Below are 15,664 nucleotides of genomic sequence, written 5' to 3'. Positions count from 1 at the left end.
CCTTTCCAACGGGCGCAGGGCGGGGCGGGCGCCTCCCGCCCCCCGTCCCGCCCCCCGTCCCGCTGAGGAGAGAGGCGCTCCGCTCGTCTTTGCCGCCTTCTCCGGCCGGCATGTTTGTTCCTTGCGACCGTGGCGGGGGTTCCGCCGGCTCCGACTTCAAAGGCTACACTCTGCTCATGGTAAGCGGCTTTCCTGTGCCCTCGGTGGGCTTGAGGGGGCGCTGGCCCGGCGGGGCACCCCGGAGTGGGCCGCTTCTTGGGGCCTGGGCACCATGGGCGTCTGTGGGGTGCGGGCAGGGGCTTGTCTCCCTCCTTCCCCTGTGGGGCGGGAGGGCCGGGGCGCTTTGGTCTCTCTCCCCGCCCCTGCCCGGGGGTCGTCCGTGGGCGCTTGCCTGCGGCAAGGCGGAGAGGCGCTGGGCAGCCGCCTGCTCTGCCCCGGGGTGTGTGTATCGGGTATTTTGCTGAGTGAAAGTTGTCCGGGGGGATTTGCAGGGGTCCTTCCCAGAGCTGTTTCCAGCAGAGCTTAAGACGGTCTGTTCCGTTTCCGTCAGTTTCTCCCTCCTCAGCCCCTCTGTTTTCTGCTCCTGTCAAGCTAAGGGTGTGTGCTCAGCTATAGCTACATACTTCTTGCTCCAAGATGAAAATGCCGTATGTCGTCTTACAAAATTTGCAGTACCTGCGGGTTGGCACCAGAAAAAAAGATTATTTTTTTCGTTTCGATGTGCTATGTACATGTTTTTAATGAAAAAAATCCTCACCTGTGCTATATTTAAACTCCGATTAGGATTGTTTTAGGAAGGGTTTTAATCAACTTCGTACGTGGTATGAAATCAATTTAAGACAACCTGCCTGAGGTTACATTGGTTATTGTGGGGTGAGAGTTTCAGTGCAGGCTGCAAAGTAGCAAACGATTCTTTTTCCTATTAGTGAGCCCCTTTACTGTGCTTCTTAAAGGTAAGCTTACCACCTTCCCTCGAGGGCTGCAGAGCCCGGGATGACTCTGCAGGCTGCGCGGGAAGTCACTGCTGATCAGCTGACAAGCCACAGGAAATAGATCACTGCTGTTTTCTTGGTGTGGGAGTAACGGGCTATTGAACACCAGCCCGTTTGTTATGGCAGTCTGTAAGTGCTGTAACCTCCTCTTTCACCACGGGCTTACCAGCGTCGAATTCGGTGTTTCCACAACTGGTGGCAGCAGCAGTTCCTAGATGCAGACTTGCTTATAAATTAGAGGGAAACAACCAAAAATTTTAGTGTTGTGTCCTTCTGCAGGATCTGATACTGGAAGGCAAACCTCTTGAATTTCTCTTTCTGTGCCATCAGATTATGTTGCTATCTGCCCCAGTTGGTGATAACCCACGGCAATTCTTATGAAATGAATCAAAGATGAACTTTAGCATTTTCATTCTTAAAAGATGAAAAACAGTCTACTTTCGTATAGGAGCCAAGCTGGGATTTATAGGTTGAATATGTAATATCAACATTACCATTAGGTGTCACTTGAGGCCTGCCAATCTTGGTGTTACTCGTTTGAGTGACTTTTATCTACTCTGTATCCAAAAAATGAGAGGGAGGAGACAAGTTTCTAAGCCTTTAAGTTTACCATGAGACAGGATTATTCACAGAAGTATACAGGATGTTTTTGTGGGACAGGGACCAAAGTCTGCATTAGTAATCTGTTAAGAAATAGTCACCTTTGTCAGAAGATGAGCAGCCACTTTTAGATATCATGTTTGACCATAATTGAAGTACATTAAACTTTCGCTATTTGAAGAGCATATTGTATTGTCCATAAAACACACTAACTCAGTGACTTCTGTTACTTCAGCCAGCAGTGTCAGTGGGAAATGTTGGTCAACTGGCAACAGATCTGGTGATTTCCACGCTTGACATGACTAAAGTTGGTTACTTCTACACTGATTGCTTGGTGCCAATGGTGGGAAATAATCCCTATGCAACAGCAGAAGAAAACTCAACGGAGCTGAGTATAAATGCTGAAGGTGGGTATTGAATGCTGAACAAAAAATTGAATGTTTGCAAGCTGCATAAGGTGCAAGGATGTTACATTTACTTTTTTTGTTGTTACATTTTGCTTATGTGAACGATGTTTAAACCAAGGTCAGTAATAACTTCGGTAACTTACAGATAAGAATGTATTTACACTTCACAGAGGCAACTGTTGCTCTTGTTGTTTTGGATAACCGGTTTGACATATGGAACGAATAACAAATGTTGAATTTCAACAATACTATGGTGCAGCCAAAACTGTCTGCAGTTTTAATCCAAAGCAATGTGAAATGTACACATACTTACAGTAAACTGCTGTAATGCAAGATGATTTCTGGTGTAGAAGGATATCTAGCCTCTCTTCTTTCTTTCCACCTACGTTTGCCTTTTTCCTTATCTGATGTTTCTCCCTGTTCCCCCTTCAAACTCTTAGTTTCTTTCCCTGTATCGATCATTGCATTTCATCTGGGTTTTTTCCCCTCATGGAAATCTTAGAATAATCTGTCAATCTTTGCAAAGCTGCATAAAGAGATTATCTGAATCATTGCAGATCCTCCTATATTCTTCTTCATTCAGTCCTTTGAATTTATGACAAGTGAAATGAAGTCCAATGAAGACAATGCACAAAACCACATATTTTTAATGGTGTGGGTATTGTGAGGCTTTCCCGTATGAATTGATAGCTGAAAGGTTTACTATCCTGCAGCTTGTACATTGGATAAACCTGGATACTTCTAAACTCAGATCTCTTTCTTGCTTTCTTCTTACAAAACTTAATTATGTCTTGTAGTGTATTCACTCCCTTCGAAGAAACTTGTAGTTCTGCAGATCAGGTCACCTTTTATAAAGGTATGTATGTTAATCGATTGTTCTTACTTCACTATCCAGTTTGAATAGTTCAACTGGCAAATAGCTTAAGCGGCCTGGGTAGATTGTAAGACTATATAAGCAAAACTAGAACAACTGTGCCACATTCTGAAATATTTTGTTTAAAAAAAAAAACAAAACCAACAAACACTGACTTCTGCATTCTTTGATGGTTGAGGTTTTGTTTTGTTTTTCACAGCCTCAGAATAACCCACCTACATTGGTAGATTTTAGAGTAAATACGTCCTTAGTTATTAATAGCCTTGAAAACACAAAATGATCTGGGTTTTGTCTATTTCTTTTTTTCTTTACACTTGCTGTCTTTGTGTGTTTGTCTTTTATTGTAATAGCTTAATTTTTGACGTCACTCCAATTTAATTATTTCTTAGTGTTGTATATTCAGTTTAACTGAATACATTCTTTAAAAAAATGGAGAATTTAGAATTACTCATTAACTGGACAATGACTGTAATTTAAAATAAGCTGAATACCACACCAGAAAAAAAATTGTGCTGCAGTTTTGAGAAGTTAAAAATGTGGAAGAATACTCTGTGATCCTATCATCCCATCTTATTCTAAAGCTTTTTCCATTAATATTAATGGCACACACAAGAGGTGGTACTGCTGTTGTTAGCATGGTCTTAACGACAATTTTTATCACTATAGATGTAGTTTTGTTTAAGTAAACAGCCAGAGCAGTCTTCTGCTATTGAAAAAATATATCTGAAGCTGAAGACTAGATGGATCTGAAGAAAAATGTACATCACTGATAAACATTGTATGTAACACCTTGTATTGTTGGCTTTTGACTTCTTTTTATGGACGCAATGTATTTTCACTCTTTTTTTTCCTCAATCTTTGCATAAAGAACAAGTACAGGCCGTTCTGTCAAACACTGCTTTCTTGGGTGAAAAGCAGCAAATGTGCCAGAGTTGTTCTCCTGTCCAGCAGCCATGCATACCAGCGCGATGATGAGCAACTTCTTGGGTAAGTTTGCATCATTAAAAGACCTAATTCATATTTCTGTTCTTTTTGACAAACTGATATGTTTCCCTCTTCTGAATACTTTTGGCAGGGTTCTCTTGCTTTGCTGTGTACTTAGGTCACAAAATGTTTTAATAGTATATTAAGTATTCTGTTATACAGGATTAGTCTCTGAACATTGTTGGTTAAAACTGCTGAAAGTACTGAGCAGATAATAAGCTGTAAGTAAATTGCACTTGGCCTGCGCTGTCAGGCAACAGAGCCTCAGTTTTAATTTCTTAATTTCTTGTGGCTGCAAGCAATGTCAAGGATTAGCTGCTAACATATAGGTCACAGGTTGGATTTTTAAAGTTAATTAGAACATTGGTTAGTTTCTTACCTCTTCTTCATTATTCTGCATTTTGAAGGTTTTCTTTAATATAGTAAGTTGTCATTCTTTTTTTATAGGAAGTTATTGATTCTTATTTGTTGGCTGGCAACTGCAAGGTTCAGACTCTATGTATTTTTATTACATATTACCCCTTTAAAAAACAAGCATTACTCACTGATTGAGGACATAGTAATCGGTGAGTTAACAAAATCAAACAAACAAGTCAGTCTTTTTGCAAAAGACCAATTGTTATCCTCAGGCTGTATCATTGTGTAAGGCCTTAAAGGAGGTTTAGGTCCATGCACGTCTCAGATACAGTTACCAGTGTTATTGGCATACAGTTGCAGAATGGCCAGCTAACGGGGGATGAAATGAGAGGGACTGGTTGTTATTTGAAGCAGTCCAAGTCTTAAGTTGTGTTGATTTAACACCCTGTCCCCGACAGCACGACAGGCTAACTCTGTCATAGCAGAGCCAGTAAAGAGCAAGGGCAGTGCATGCAGAAAATATTTAGACTTGACTGAAGTCTGCAGATTTGTAATGTGAGCTTATTAAGAGTACTGTATCACAGTGAAATCCAAGTTTACCTTAACTAACTTTAACTTAATCACTTCCTATCTGAAGGAAGAAAAAGCACTTTTTTTTTTGTAAATCATTTTAACATCTGTAAGCAGTTCTCCTATTTATGTGCTAATGTATCTGACACTTGCCAGTTATTTGAGCTTTTAAAAAGAGGGTACCTTTAGTTCTATTCTTGGCAGAAAGTTGAGTAGCTTGTACTGTTTTGAAGCCACAGGCTACTTTTTAACTTCGATTTGAAGAGGAAGGGAATATCAGTGCAATTCTTGGTTGCAGTTGTGAGGCCCTCAAGGCTTGCAGCTTCTTCCTGTCACAAATATCATCATCGACAGTGTCTTTTATTGTCAGACTGAATGTGTTCTTGATTTGTTCCTAGGACCCCACTACGCTACCTACTTACACCTGATCTTGAGAAAGCAGTGGGAGGCCTTATGCAGGAGCTAAACTGGAAAGAAATGGAAAAAGTAGCAGCTTACCCTGGAATAAATGATACCGAAAAAGTTCTACATATTCCTGGAGGTGGCATCACAAAACTATTGTTTACCGAGAGGTGAGTGGCCTAAAGATAAGCATAGAAAGGTATCAGAAGTCTTGTTTTTAGTAAACGGGTGAAATTATCTTTTAAACCGCTATGTTATAGGAAAAGTCCCTTTTTTCATGGAAAAGGGTTTTGTGGGAATAGAACTTATTCCAGATGAAGCCCATAATTAAGAGGAAAAAACACAGGGAATTCTGCATCTTAAAGTTAAAAAATGATAAAAATATGAGTGGGCTAAAGGAAAGCAATAAAGCCTTTACAGTTAAGATAGTGATTAATCTGGTATCTGATTTTATGCAAATTGCAATTTGTAAATAGTAAAATTTCTGTACCTGTGATACTTAAACTAAAACTGTTTCCTGTGATAAATAGTTCCATCATCAGTGTTAAAAAAAAAAATAAAAAATTCTGAGCACTAGGAAAGAGTTAAGATTTCAGGGCCAGCAAACAGTTAGATGTGGGGGTTTTGTTAAAAGGTGTGTGCATCAGAAGTCATGCCAAAAGCATGTCTGAGTTTCACTTTTGGGTAATAATACTTGCTCATTATGGTAAAACTGTGTTAGCTCTGCGAAAGGTGTTTGTTTTGTAAGTATCAGGTGGAAAATTCACTTTTATTTCTGTAGCTATTGTTTTTGACACCTCTCCAAACTGTTGCATCCAACAGCAGGAGAGTTACTAATATCATGCTCACCTTTGTACTGACTTCAGTATGGGAACAATAAACAAATGTGAAAGAAAAGACCTCCTAGGTCTTTAGGAAAAAAACCCAACAATCTTAATATGTAAATGAAGAAATGGGAATATTGTGAGTAGTGACATGCAGCCTGCAAAGCTGCTGTTTGAAATACACAGAAAGATAACAAGTGATTGTATCAAAGGATCTGTATAAATGTCCCACCAGCACAAAAATGCAGACTAAGTATGTAAAAGAGGTCATGACCTAGCCAGGATTCCTGCCTCACAAAGCAAAGTACAAATACAAGACTAAGAAAAAGTGTGACAATGCAACCAAGCAAGTGTGGAGAAGGGTTTTAAAAAAAACCAAAAACAACAACAACAAAAAAAACATATGCAGACATTTTTACTTTTTGTTTGGTTTGCGTGTTTGTTTGTTTGTTTGTTTTTTAACAAGCCATATGCAGATTGTTGTGGCTCTTAATACATAAGTATAATTGTTCTGGATTTAGAAAAGACATATAAATGCCTGATCATTTTTGTTGCAGCTGTTCAAAAGGAATCCAAATGGCAGTTCTTCTGAAATTCTGCTCGGAAGGGGACAACATCCCTGACGCATTTGCTCTTGTTAACTATGTTAATGAATGGCTCCAGCTAATTAAAAGCGAAGTAAGTGCAGTTTGATCTAGAGTTCTTGTTTTCATATTTTATATCCGTTATTTTCATTTTTCTTCTAATGCAGAACATTAAAAATGTTACTCAGCTGAATTTTAGAAATGTTAGAAATGTATGGGTTGGGTTTGTTTTGGTCCTTGGTCATCAAGGATATGGCAGATTAAAGATATATTTTGATAAAAACCTCACTGGGAAATTTCCCCCCTGAAAAACGAAACATAAGCCCCTTTGTTTGACAGGCATGGGGTAAACCTCAAGGTTTGATCAAGTTTGATCTCCCACTACTCTTCTCTCAAGCAACCAATCATAATGACACTGACACTTGAAATGCTGCCCGTTATTTTAATCCACGTGCCAGAGACAGAATTATGTTGTTGTTCTTTAAAACTTAGGAATTATTCCATTTTTGTTGCAGAGCTCCACAGATGCTTCTTCACAATGGAAAATACCAAGTTCTTGGCGCTTACTTTTTGGCAACGGTCTTCCACCTGCACTCTTCTGATCGGTTTTGAATTCTTCTGTAAGTCACCTGTATAGTCTCAAACATCCCTCGAAGGCGATTACACAGTAATTGCCAAGCAACAGCAGCTTAATTTGTGGTGTACATAAATACTTTATTTAAGAAAAATTCCTTTCACCTGTGTGGGTAGCTAAAGAAATTAAGGTAACTTTCACAACTTGACCAAAGAAATATGTTTTGTACAGTTGTTTATTGAATAACTTTGTTGAATTTTTTGCTAATAAAATATTTTTTTAAAAACCTTTTTCTTTGGTTAGGTGTTATTGCTGTGGAAAAGCTTACAGTACACCTTCTTAATGTAACTGAGGACTTGAGATTGATGTGCAGGCATACGTTTTCTTGTGAAGATAAAACCCTGCTCTTCCATGTCAGCTGTGGATCCGGGCTGCTTTTCAAAACCTTCCTGGTGATGAAAGCAAAGCTCAGAAGTGACTAGTTCTGCCTGGGGAGACCACAAGCGGTGGAGCAGCCTGCTCTGTTGCTTCTGGTCTACTTCCGTTGTATAATTTCCATTCTGCTTCCAAGGACTGCAGAGATGCTAAAACTAAAGCTTCTTAGACTGATTTGAGAATGAATACAGTGTTCTGAAATATAAAGGAATTAAAGCATTACTCTGATGGCAGGCAGTCTGGTATCTGTGTATTTTATAAGCTTAGTCTGAGACAGTAGTTGTGTGATGCATAATTAATTCATGTGTTTAATGTTTGTAACGGTACTTGTTGCATTATCAAGCTACATGTTCACTTTTCATCTTTTGGAAGTGCCTGGTCACATCAGCTTATTGAAAAGTAATCTTAAATCAGAATTTCTAAGTTACAGCTTATGAATGAATAGATATGACAGAATTACAGGCTAGGCTTTTAAATATTTAGTCTGCTAAATAGATTTTTTTCTTTTTTTGTGGTATGTCACACCAAAAGTACAAATGATGAGGAAAGGAAGGGCAGCAGTCCTGGAGAGATCTGCTAAAGGTGTAGGCATAAGGTTCAGTGGCCAGCTTTGCTTGAAAACTTGTGCCTGTTGGTAAAGAAGAGCAGTTCAGTCTCAATATTCAGCGAACATGACTGGTGGCCCAGAGGGTGCAATATTGTTCATCTTTTGGGGTTTTTGAAAGTTTGTGAGGTGGGAATCATAGTGAGTGTCTGTCACAGGGGACTAATATTTGAATGAATATCCAGTTACTGTTCTTTTTCCACAAAGAAATAAGAAATATAAGTGTTTCCCAGTCTTAAGTCTGCTTTGCAGAAGCAGATGATGCAGGGCCAAAGTGAACCCTGGGGAATGGGTATGTGGAGCAAATGCTTATATATAACATATAACATATAACTGTATGTCCAAATACCTTCAAATAATGACTTAAAATGGAGGCAGCCTCAAGTTCAGTATTGTATTTGAGTCAGTCACAAATCTAGATGTGTGTAGAACAACGTGAGCACCAACTGCCTGCTGCTGGCATTAGGAGAACCGGAAAGGCTTCATGATTGCTTAATTACATCTGCAGCGTTTGGGGTTTTTTTATTTAAAGGTTTGAATTGTGTTAACACCAATGCTTCTTAACACTAAATACCATGCTAGAAATGTAAAGTAATCCTTTGCTTGTATTAATAAGCCCTTACAGTAGTAATGCACAAAGATGCCACGTTGTATGAAGATGCCATGTTTTATGGTGTAAAAAATGAGCTGTGAGTAGATTTAAAGTGTTCAGGAATGACCCTTGTGCCTGTGACTGTGAATCAAAAGAAACTTAACAAAAAGCAACTTGCATGCAGCTGGTATGCAAGCTGTAACCAGAAATTGGACCAAACAACATGACTAAAAAGATCACAACGTTATTCTGAGCTTCTACGTTTATTTCAGCTTGCAGTCTTGTCATCATTTTACAAGAAGCTTGAGTTTCTGTAGGCAAGTGGAAGGCTAAACCATTGGCAGCCTGCCTTCATATAGATCTCATCATGGTGATATTTCATGCTTGCAAATGCTGTTTATTCAAATCTTGCATTTTTAGAGAAGGACTAGTGACCTAAATATTTTCTGGTGTCATTCCTCATTGTGATGGATTCTCAGATTCTCTGTGAATGCAGCACATCACCTGTAACTGGGCAGTAGTCAGCACCGAGAGGTTTGTTAACTGCTGCGAGAGCGTAATTTATGGCTGTATGTCAGTTTGGAAAGCTGCATCTGCCAAGCTGGTTGAACACTTTTGCCTTGAAGCAGTAAACGCTTAGAGAACTTCTTAAATTGAAGCACATAGTCCTGTGTAAATCACAAGCACTACTTGCTTGCTCTTATGCACTGCTGAATCTGGAACCAAGTATTCATTTTCCTTGATGAGAATCTGGCCTTCCTGAGAAGTCAGAAGTTGAAGCTGATCATGGCCCTGGTTTCGGCTTTAGACCAGTAACTGATTAATTAGTAAAATCAGAAGCTGACCTTAAAATGAAGCCGTAGGAGATACTTAGTTCTCCTTTCCACGCGCTGACGCCTCTGCATGGTCTAATGACCGTGTTTGGTTTGCGCCGGGGCTTTGCTGGAAAACAGGTCAGTAAAGAATGGCCTGGCAGTTTAAACATACTAATCTTGGAACATAAACTCTGTTATTTTAGAAGAGTGGGTGGAGGTGGGTCAGAAGACTACTTTGAACTGACAGCTGCTCCACAGAATGGTGGCTTTTAAAGGGGACAGAATATTTAACTTCTGGAGTTCTGTTGGAATCGCTCAGCAAACCACCGTGATGGAGACGGCTGTTTAAATCAGCTGTACCTTCTTGAAGCTTTGCTGGGATGGAAACTATTCTTCAGAAAGAAGCGGGTGAACACCTACCTCTGCCTTACCTCAGCGTAGGTCCTTCTGCGGGATGAGCAAGGGAGGATTCCCACATTTGCGCAGCACTTGGGTAATTACAGCTGTAACGGCTGATTGCACTGACTTCCTTGGGGAAGGTATTTAACTGCAAAACTGTATTAATCAAAACCAAAGCAGCTGTCATCATAGACCAAATTTCAATCAAAACTAGCAGGGCTTGGAAGAAGAAGCAGCAGTGATAAAATGCCAGAGAAGGAGAAACAAAGAATCTGAAGCAACAGCAAGGGAGTGTGTGACCACCAGGCCACAGCAAAGCAGCCTTCAGAATTCTTCTGAGGCATGGGAGTTGTTCTTTTTTTTTCTTCCCTTCTTTTACCAATTACAGATGAAGGTGCAATTTCTCATGAAAATACTGTCTCAAGTAGCTTAGACACAGTCATTTTATTCTCGTTTTGGCTAAACCGGTACTTACATTACGAACATCTTGGGGAAATATATCAGCTGGCTAGCGATGTAACGCGTAGTTCAACGCTCTACGAATGTTTCTAAATCTAGATATGCCAGGAATCCCTTATGGTTTGTGTGCTCAAAGGCAGGGCAGGCAGGTGGCCAGACACCGTGCTGACAGCTGGTGGTGGAGGCTAACAGGAATCGGGAGTGAAATGCTGGTTTCAGAGAAGACGCTGCCCTCCCACCTGCTGTTCCTGCCGTAGTTACCCATCTGAAGACAGTCTGACTGTGCGCTGACTGAGAGAATACATCATACGTGAAGGCACCGGGTAAGCTCCTATTTATACCATGAAGGCAAGATCTCTAAGAAAACAGAAAGTAGTACTTTAATGTCTCTTAAACTCAAAAGGCCATCATGTAGTTAAGCAGCAGTAGCTGGGGTGGCTTTCCTGCCCCCTTTCCCTTACGATACTCTCTTACAGCTTCTTAACCTTTTAATCTAAATCTTGTAATACATTTGTGACAAGGGCAGGCAACGGAAAGCACAAAACCATAGTAAGATTTGTGGGTCTTACTCTCTGCTCATAGTCCCTGAACTGGCTGACCTTTATGTCCACAGTGAGCAGCTTCCCACTGCCAGCATGTCTCTTAGCTATTAACAAAAAGTACGGGGCATGAGATCTAATATTTGCAAGCAGTTAAAAGGCGTAAAGTTGTTAGGAATTTTCTCTCTTGGAGCTTTTCTGTGATCTTTCACGTGCTCTGACGTGATGATGAACTCCATGCTCAAAACGGCATCAGGCTTCTCATCTCCTGAGTGTTTGTCAGATTTCTGGGTTACGCTGTTACGCAGCGTCTCCCCCTCTGGAGCACGTGGGCCCTCAGAACAAGGGTTTGTTACAACTCCTGCGCCTTCCGGCTACGAGTCTGCACACATGGGAGCATTACCTTTGTTTGCTGGACTGGTGATTTTAACCAGCAAAAGACCTTGACTTAGTTTTATCCAAGACTCACAGTTGTAAAAACGATTCTATAGCTGTCTCCCCAAGTCAGGCAGGTGCAGCACAGGGAAGACTGCTCTAAGTCTTGGGTTACAAGTTACTCACTGAGAGCAAAGGTGAAGCCTTGACCATTCCAGACTGGCCCCAACCTACTTCTTTTTAACATAATATTTTTCACAATAAGCCCTGTGGCACAAAAAAGGGTAAGATTCTCCAGAGTAGTGCTCATCATTTAAAAAAACAAAAATCAGGATCCAAACTCTGGTGCCTGCTATCTGATGGTGCATTTAGCCAACACCCTCACGGCAGAGGCTGGGCTGCTGCTTTCAGGCACCATCTTTGCTGCAATCAGAGGCATTTGCAATACAACACAATTGCAAGGAATGTCTTGGAGTTAAAAAAACCGGAAGGATAGAGCAAGTTGTGACATGGAAACATGATTTAGACCTAAAAATATACCAAAGCCATTCTTCAAGCACTGTAAGCAAGAAAAGAAAAGCAACATGGCTTATTTTCTAATCGAAAACTTTTAACATGGAGCAGAATGGTAAGTACAAGAAAATGTTGGGAAGCAGTAACGAGCTTTCAGAACTGGTGGCGACTCCTCCTGGGTTCCTCTTCAAGTACGCTTGCTAGTGCAGTGCGTGTTGCCAACAGAAAAGGGCAGGAAAAGGGTTCTGTATGAGGTATGCTCCGGTGAGGACGAGGGGAGGGAAGCCTGTGCGGCTCCAAACGTGGGAAGCTGGAAGGCATTTGCACAGTGGTGAGTTCAAACAACTGGGAGGGGGGCAGCAGCAGAGGACATACCAGACCGTGGGGCAGGTCACAGACAGGGATGGGATGCACAGAGATGGCGCCATTCTAGTGTTGGAAAGTGAGAATTAACCAAAACGCATTCTTAGGAACTACCAGCGGTAGCCAGAATAAACTGGTGAGTCAAAATGTGGATGCAGTCAGGCAATGCAGACAAAAGGCTGTGTGTAGCGCAAGGCGGTCTGATAAGCCTAAACCTAGTTGGAAAAACAAACCATATTAAAAACTGAGACAAGGGCACAGATTGCCATGAGGCAGAAAGAAATGAGCATACTTGCTTTTCTCTTAATTCCCATCACTGGTGCTGTGAGGCACAGGCCGAGCCCTGTGTGACAGAAGCTTCTTTGCAGAAACTACCTGGTCTATAACCATCTGTCACACAGAAACCCGAGGTCGCTGTGATCCTGTTGCTGCGGCAGGCGCTGCCATGCTCTGCCACACTCTGCCCAAGGGCCAGAGTTAACCCCTGGTGTGAGTGAGGTGGAAGGTGGGCTCGCTGCTGGGCAGGTGACCACTCACCCTCAGGCTTCACTTTTCTCCTCCTCCCCCTCTCCACCACCACCCTTAATTCCCTACCCACGGGCAGGTATATTTAGCTACCTAAATTCCAGCCCTGCACACTGACCCGCTTATGTTGATTCTGAACTTAGAACCTACGTTAAAAGATGTTAACTAGAATGACTGACTGGGAAGACTTGCCAAGGATGATAACCTCTTTATACTTTTATACTTGTGACCAGCAAGACATACCTGGGAGCGGAGAAGAGACAGGACTGAGTGTTGTTAAGCACTACCGATCCCTTGTAGCTTTTAAAAAGCTGCTACGAGGTGTATATATAGCAAAAGGACAAATTAAGTATTGAGGGAAAGACAGACCAGACAAAAGCGATGGAGGTGGTGTTATTTGCCTCATGCCATTTTCTTGGATGAGCCACAGATGCCAAGTTCCTCCTCAAGAGACGCAGCGGTGTAACACCTCCAGAAAGAGAAAGGGGAGTGCTCAGTACCGCGAGTGCCACGGGAGCGCTGGCGCCAAGGATTGCGCACATTTTGTTATTTCTACGCAAGACCATCCATCGTAAGTTCCTGGGTCAGAGAGCCAGGACATTAGCCCTCCCTGGGCAGCCCTCAACAAAACCTGCCGAAGCTCTGCTTTTGGAACTACTCCGTCTTTGCCTGGTCATCAAGGTAGCCTGGCATCCAGTTTAGTCCAGTAGCTTAGTGGAGGGTTGTCATTGAAAAAACCTCAAGGAACTCAGCAGTTTAATTTGAAGAGTCCCCTGTGTGATGAGAGCTGATGTACACTCAGCCCTCTCCACCCCACAGGATGAAACAAATGAGTAGCACAGTTGCTAGTTACAAGCAGGTAAAATGCTGAGGCACATGCATGTTTCCAGTAGTCACATGCCTCATGCTTACTCACAATTCAAAGAGGCCAAAAACAATGAAACCATAAATGATAGCTGAAGGCAAAAAGCAGGAGCAGCTGAAGGCCATACCCAAAGATGGACCAAGCGGTGTGAACAGGCTGTGTTCCTGTGCCCAACGCCAGCAGGGTTTAGTGCAGTGGTTTTGGCCAGACCCTGATCTCACTGTGAACACTCCTGGTCTCACAGCTGTATCAACTTAAAAACAAAAGTGGGATCAGGTTGTGATGTTGTTTGCTCCTCCAGCAGAGGCTAGAAAGCACACTAATCGTCTAAAGAAGTTAAAATATTTAGACAAATTTAGACCCTGGTGATTTAGGCTATTTCAAGGTGGTGTCAAGCATAGATTTAGCTCAAGTAATAGGATTAAGTACTCCCCTGATTCAGCTTTGCATTCAGGTTAAACAGTGCTGGACATACCTGCTTTTGTGAATGAGCCTTAAAACCAAGTTCTGTTAAGATTTCAGGTTGCAAAAATAGCTTTAGTCAGCCTTGATTTCCCCCCTCTGCCACGCTTTACTTTCAGCAACTGTATGATTCATACCAAAAACCATTAAAAAAACATGCAAAGTACAAATTACATATAAAACCCCACCACATACTAGACAGCCATGCTGAACATAGTTTTTTGGCGAGTTAAGGTTTATCTGAAACTGCCAGAGAACCTTGATGAGTGCAGAATTTAGGTCAGCTCTGGCACAGATGGCACAGTGGGCTGGAAAGCCTGCCGAGTCCATGAGACCTTTCAGCAGCACTCCGGCTTTCCCCTGTCCAACCCAGCTCTTCAGAGCGCGTCAGGGAGAACGCTGGCAGGGGAGGGGAGACGTGAAGCAACGTATTATTCATACAAGACACTGGGATGACACAATCCAAAACCCATTTAATTGAAGACACCGTTCACTTTGTGCGCTTTGCACCTGGCCCTCACCACCCGTTATGTATGGCCGCCGGTAGCAAGATGTCAGGCTTCCCACTTTTCCTCCCTCTAAAGCATCAACAACACAACGTTTCCCCTTCACAAAGTGACTCTGACCATTTTGTGCATATTTTATAGCAAACATCCGAACGATTACCAAACCACCTGGTCAGATTAACAAAATAATAATCTCAGTGGTATATTACAAAAAGAAATATGCAAGAGTTCCTCCTAGCTCAAACTATGATACTTAGCATTAATGAAAATATTTGCATAAAGCACATTCTGATCATTTTGCCGTTTTCCAGTTAAGACAGGATAGTGGGAAACCTCAAGGCAAAACATTTCTTCTTCCACAGAACAGGCTCTTAACAGTTTCTCCCTAACATAATGTGCACACAACAGCATATTGTCCGTTTAAAAAAATATTTAATGCTGCCAAAAAGTATAAAAATACAGTAAGAATGGCAGTACAAAACAAAATATTTCCTAATTTATTTCTTTTACATCTTTCTACATTAATACAGGCATTATAAAAAACACAAGACGGCAAATTATTTTGTTTTGCAAAGTAGCGCGCTGCTGGTGGTCGTCTTCCCCTCGCCGCAGTTTATGCTGTAAACAGATAACTGAGGTCTTCTTGGTACTTAACAGACCTCACTTTTTGTTCCCGAAGAGGGGTTCACTGCTCGCTTTGCATGTCAATAATTTGCAGTTTATAGCTGCAGAATATTCACAAGTCTCGAAGGCTTAGGTGTCTGTCAGTCTCGGCCTGCGACATACAATGCAGAAGAAAAGTCACCGATTCAGTACATAGTACGGAAAAGAAAAAAAAAAAAAGAAGAAATAAGAACAAGACAGCGGGTTTGCAACTCACTATAAGCACCCAACAGCTTCTCCTGCACTCCCTGTAGCAACTACCGACTACCGTTCGCCTGTAGCGAGCGCTCTCGGAAAGCCGGTGCTTTTTCAGAAGGTATTTCCGTATTACAGTATAAGGCACAGACTTGCTGGAGAGCTTCACGTACAGGTCTCAGGCCA

At 41.7% G+C, this 15,664-nt stretch overlaps 2 protein-coding genes across 3 annotated transcripts in view; one reads left to right on the top strand and one right to left on the bottom strand.

Moving 5' to 3' along the window:
- Positions 1-21: 21 nt before the first annotated feature.
- On the top strand, positions 22-7,836 carry PSMG2 (proteasome assembly chaperone 2). 2 transcript variants are annotated; one of them, XM_075084633.1, is made up of 8 exons: positions 22-179; positions 1,828-1,999; positions 2,797-2,855; positions 3,742-3,860; positions 5,183-5,356; positions 6,568-6,688; positions 7,110-7,214; positions 7,472-7,836. In XM_075084633.1, the coding sequence occupies exons 1-7, from the start codon at positions 111-113 to the stop codon at positions 7,194-7,196; spliced, it is 801 nt and encodes a 266-aa protein (XP_074940734.1). In that variant the 5' UTR covers positions 22-110; the 3' UTR covers positions 7,197-7,214; positions 7,472-7,836. The 2 variants fall into 2 exon arrangements, with proteins under 2 accessions (XP_074940734.1, XP_074940733.1); XM_075084632.1 differs by lacking the exon at positions 7,472-7,836 and having other exon boundaries at positions 7,110-7,454.
- A 7,196-nt stretch (positions 7,837-15,032) lies between these two features.
- The window catches only part of PTPN2 (protein tyrosine phosphatase non-receptor type 2), a 32,412-nt gene continuing 31,780 nt past the window's right edge, over positions 15,033-15,664 (bottom strand). The window contains exon 10 of the mRNA XM_075084629.1: positions 15,033-15,395. Coding sequence (XP_074940730.1) covers positions 15,374-15,395 — 22 coding nt within the window. The 3' untranslated portion in view covers positions 15,033-15,373. The remainder of the gene's footprint in view (positions 15,396-15,664) is intronic.

This window comes from Phalacrocorax aristotelis, chromosome 2 (genome assembly GCF_949628215.1).
Source record: "Phalacrocorax aristotelis chromosome 2, bGulAri2.1, whole genome shotgun sequence".
Taxonomy (NCBI): Eukaryota; Metazoa; Chordata; class Aves; order Suliformes; family Phalacrocoracidae; genus Phalacrocorax; species Phalacrocorax aristotelis.
Note: the sequence above shows the minus strand (reverse complement) of the source record. Positions and strands in the feature narration are given on the sequence as shown.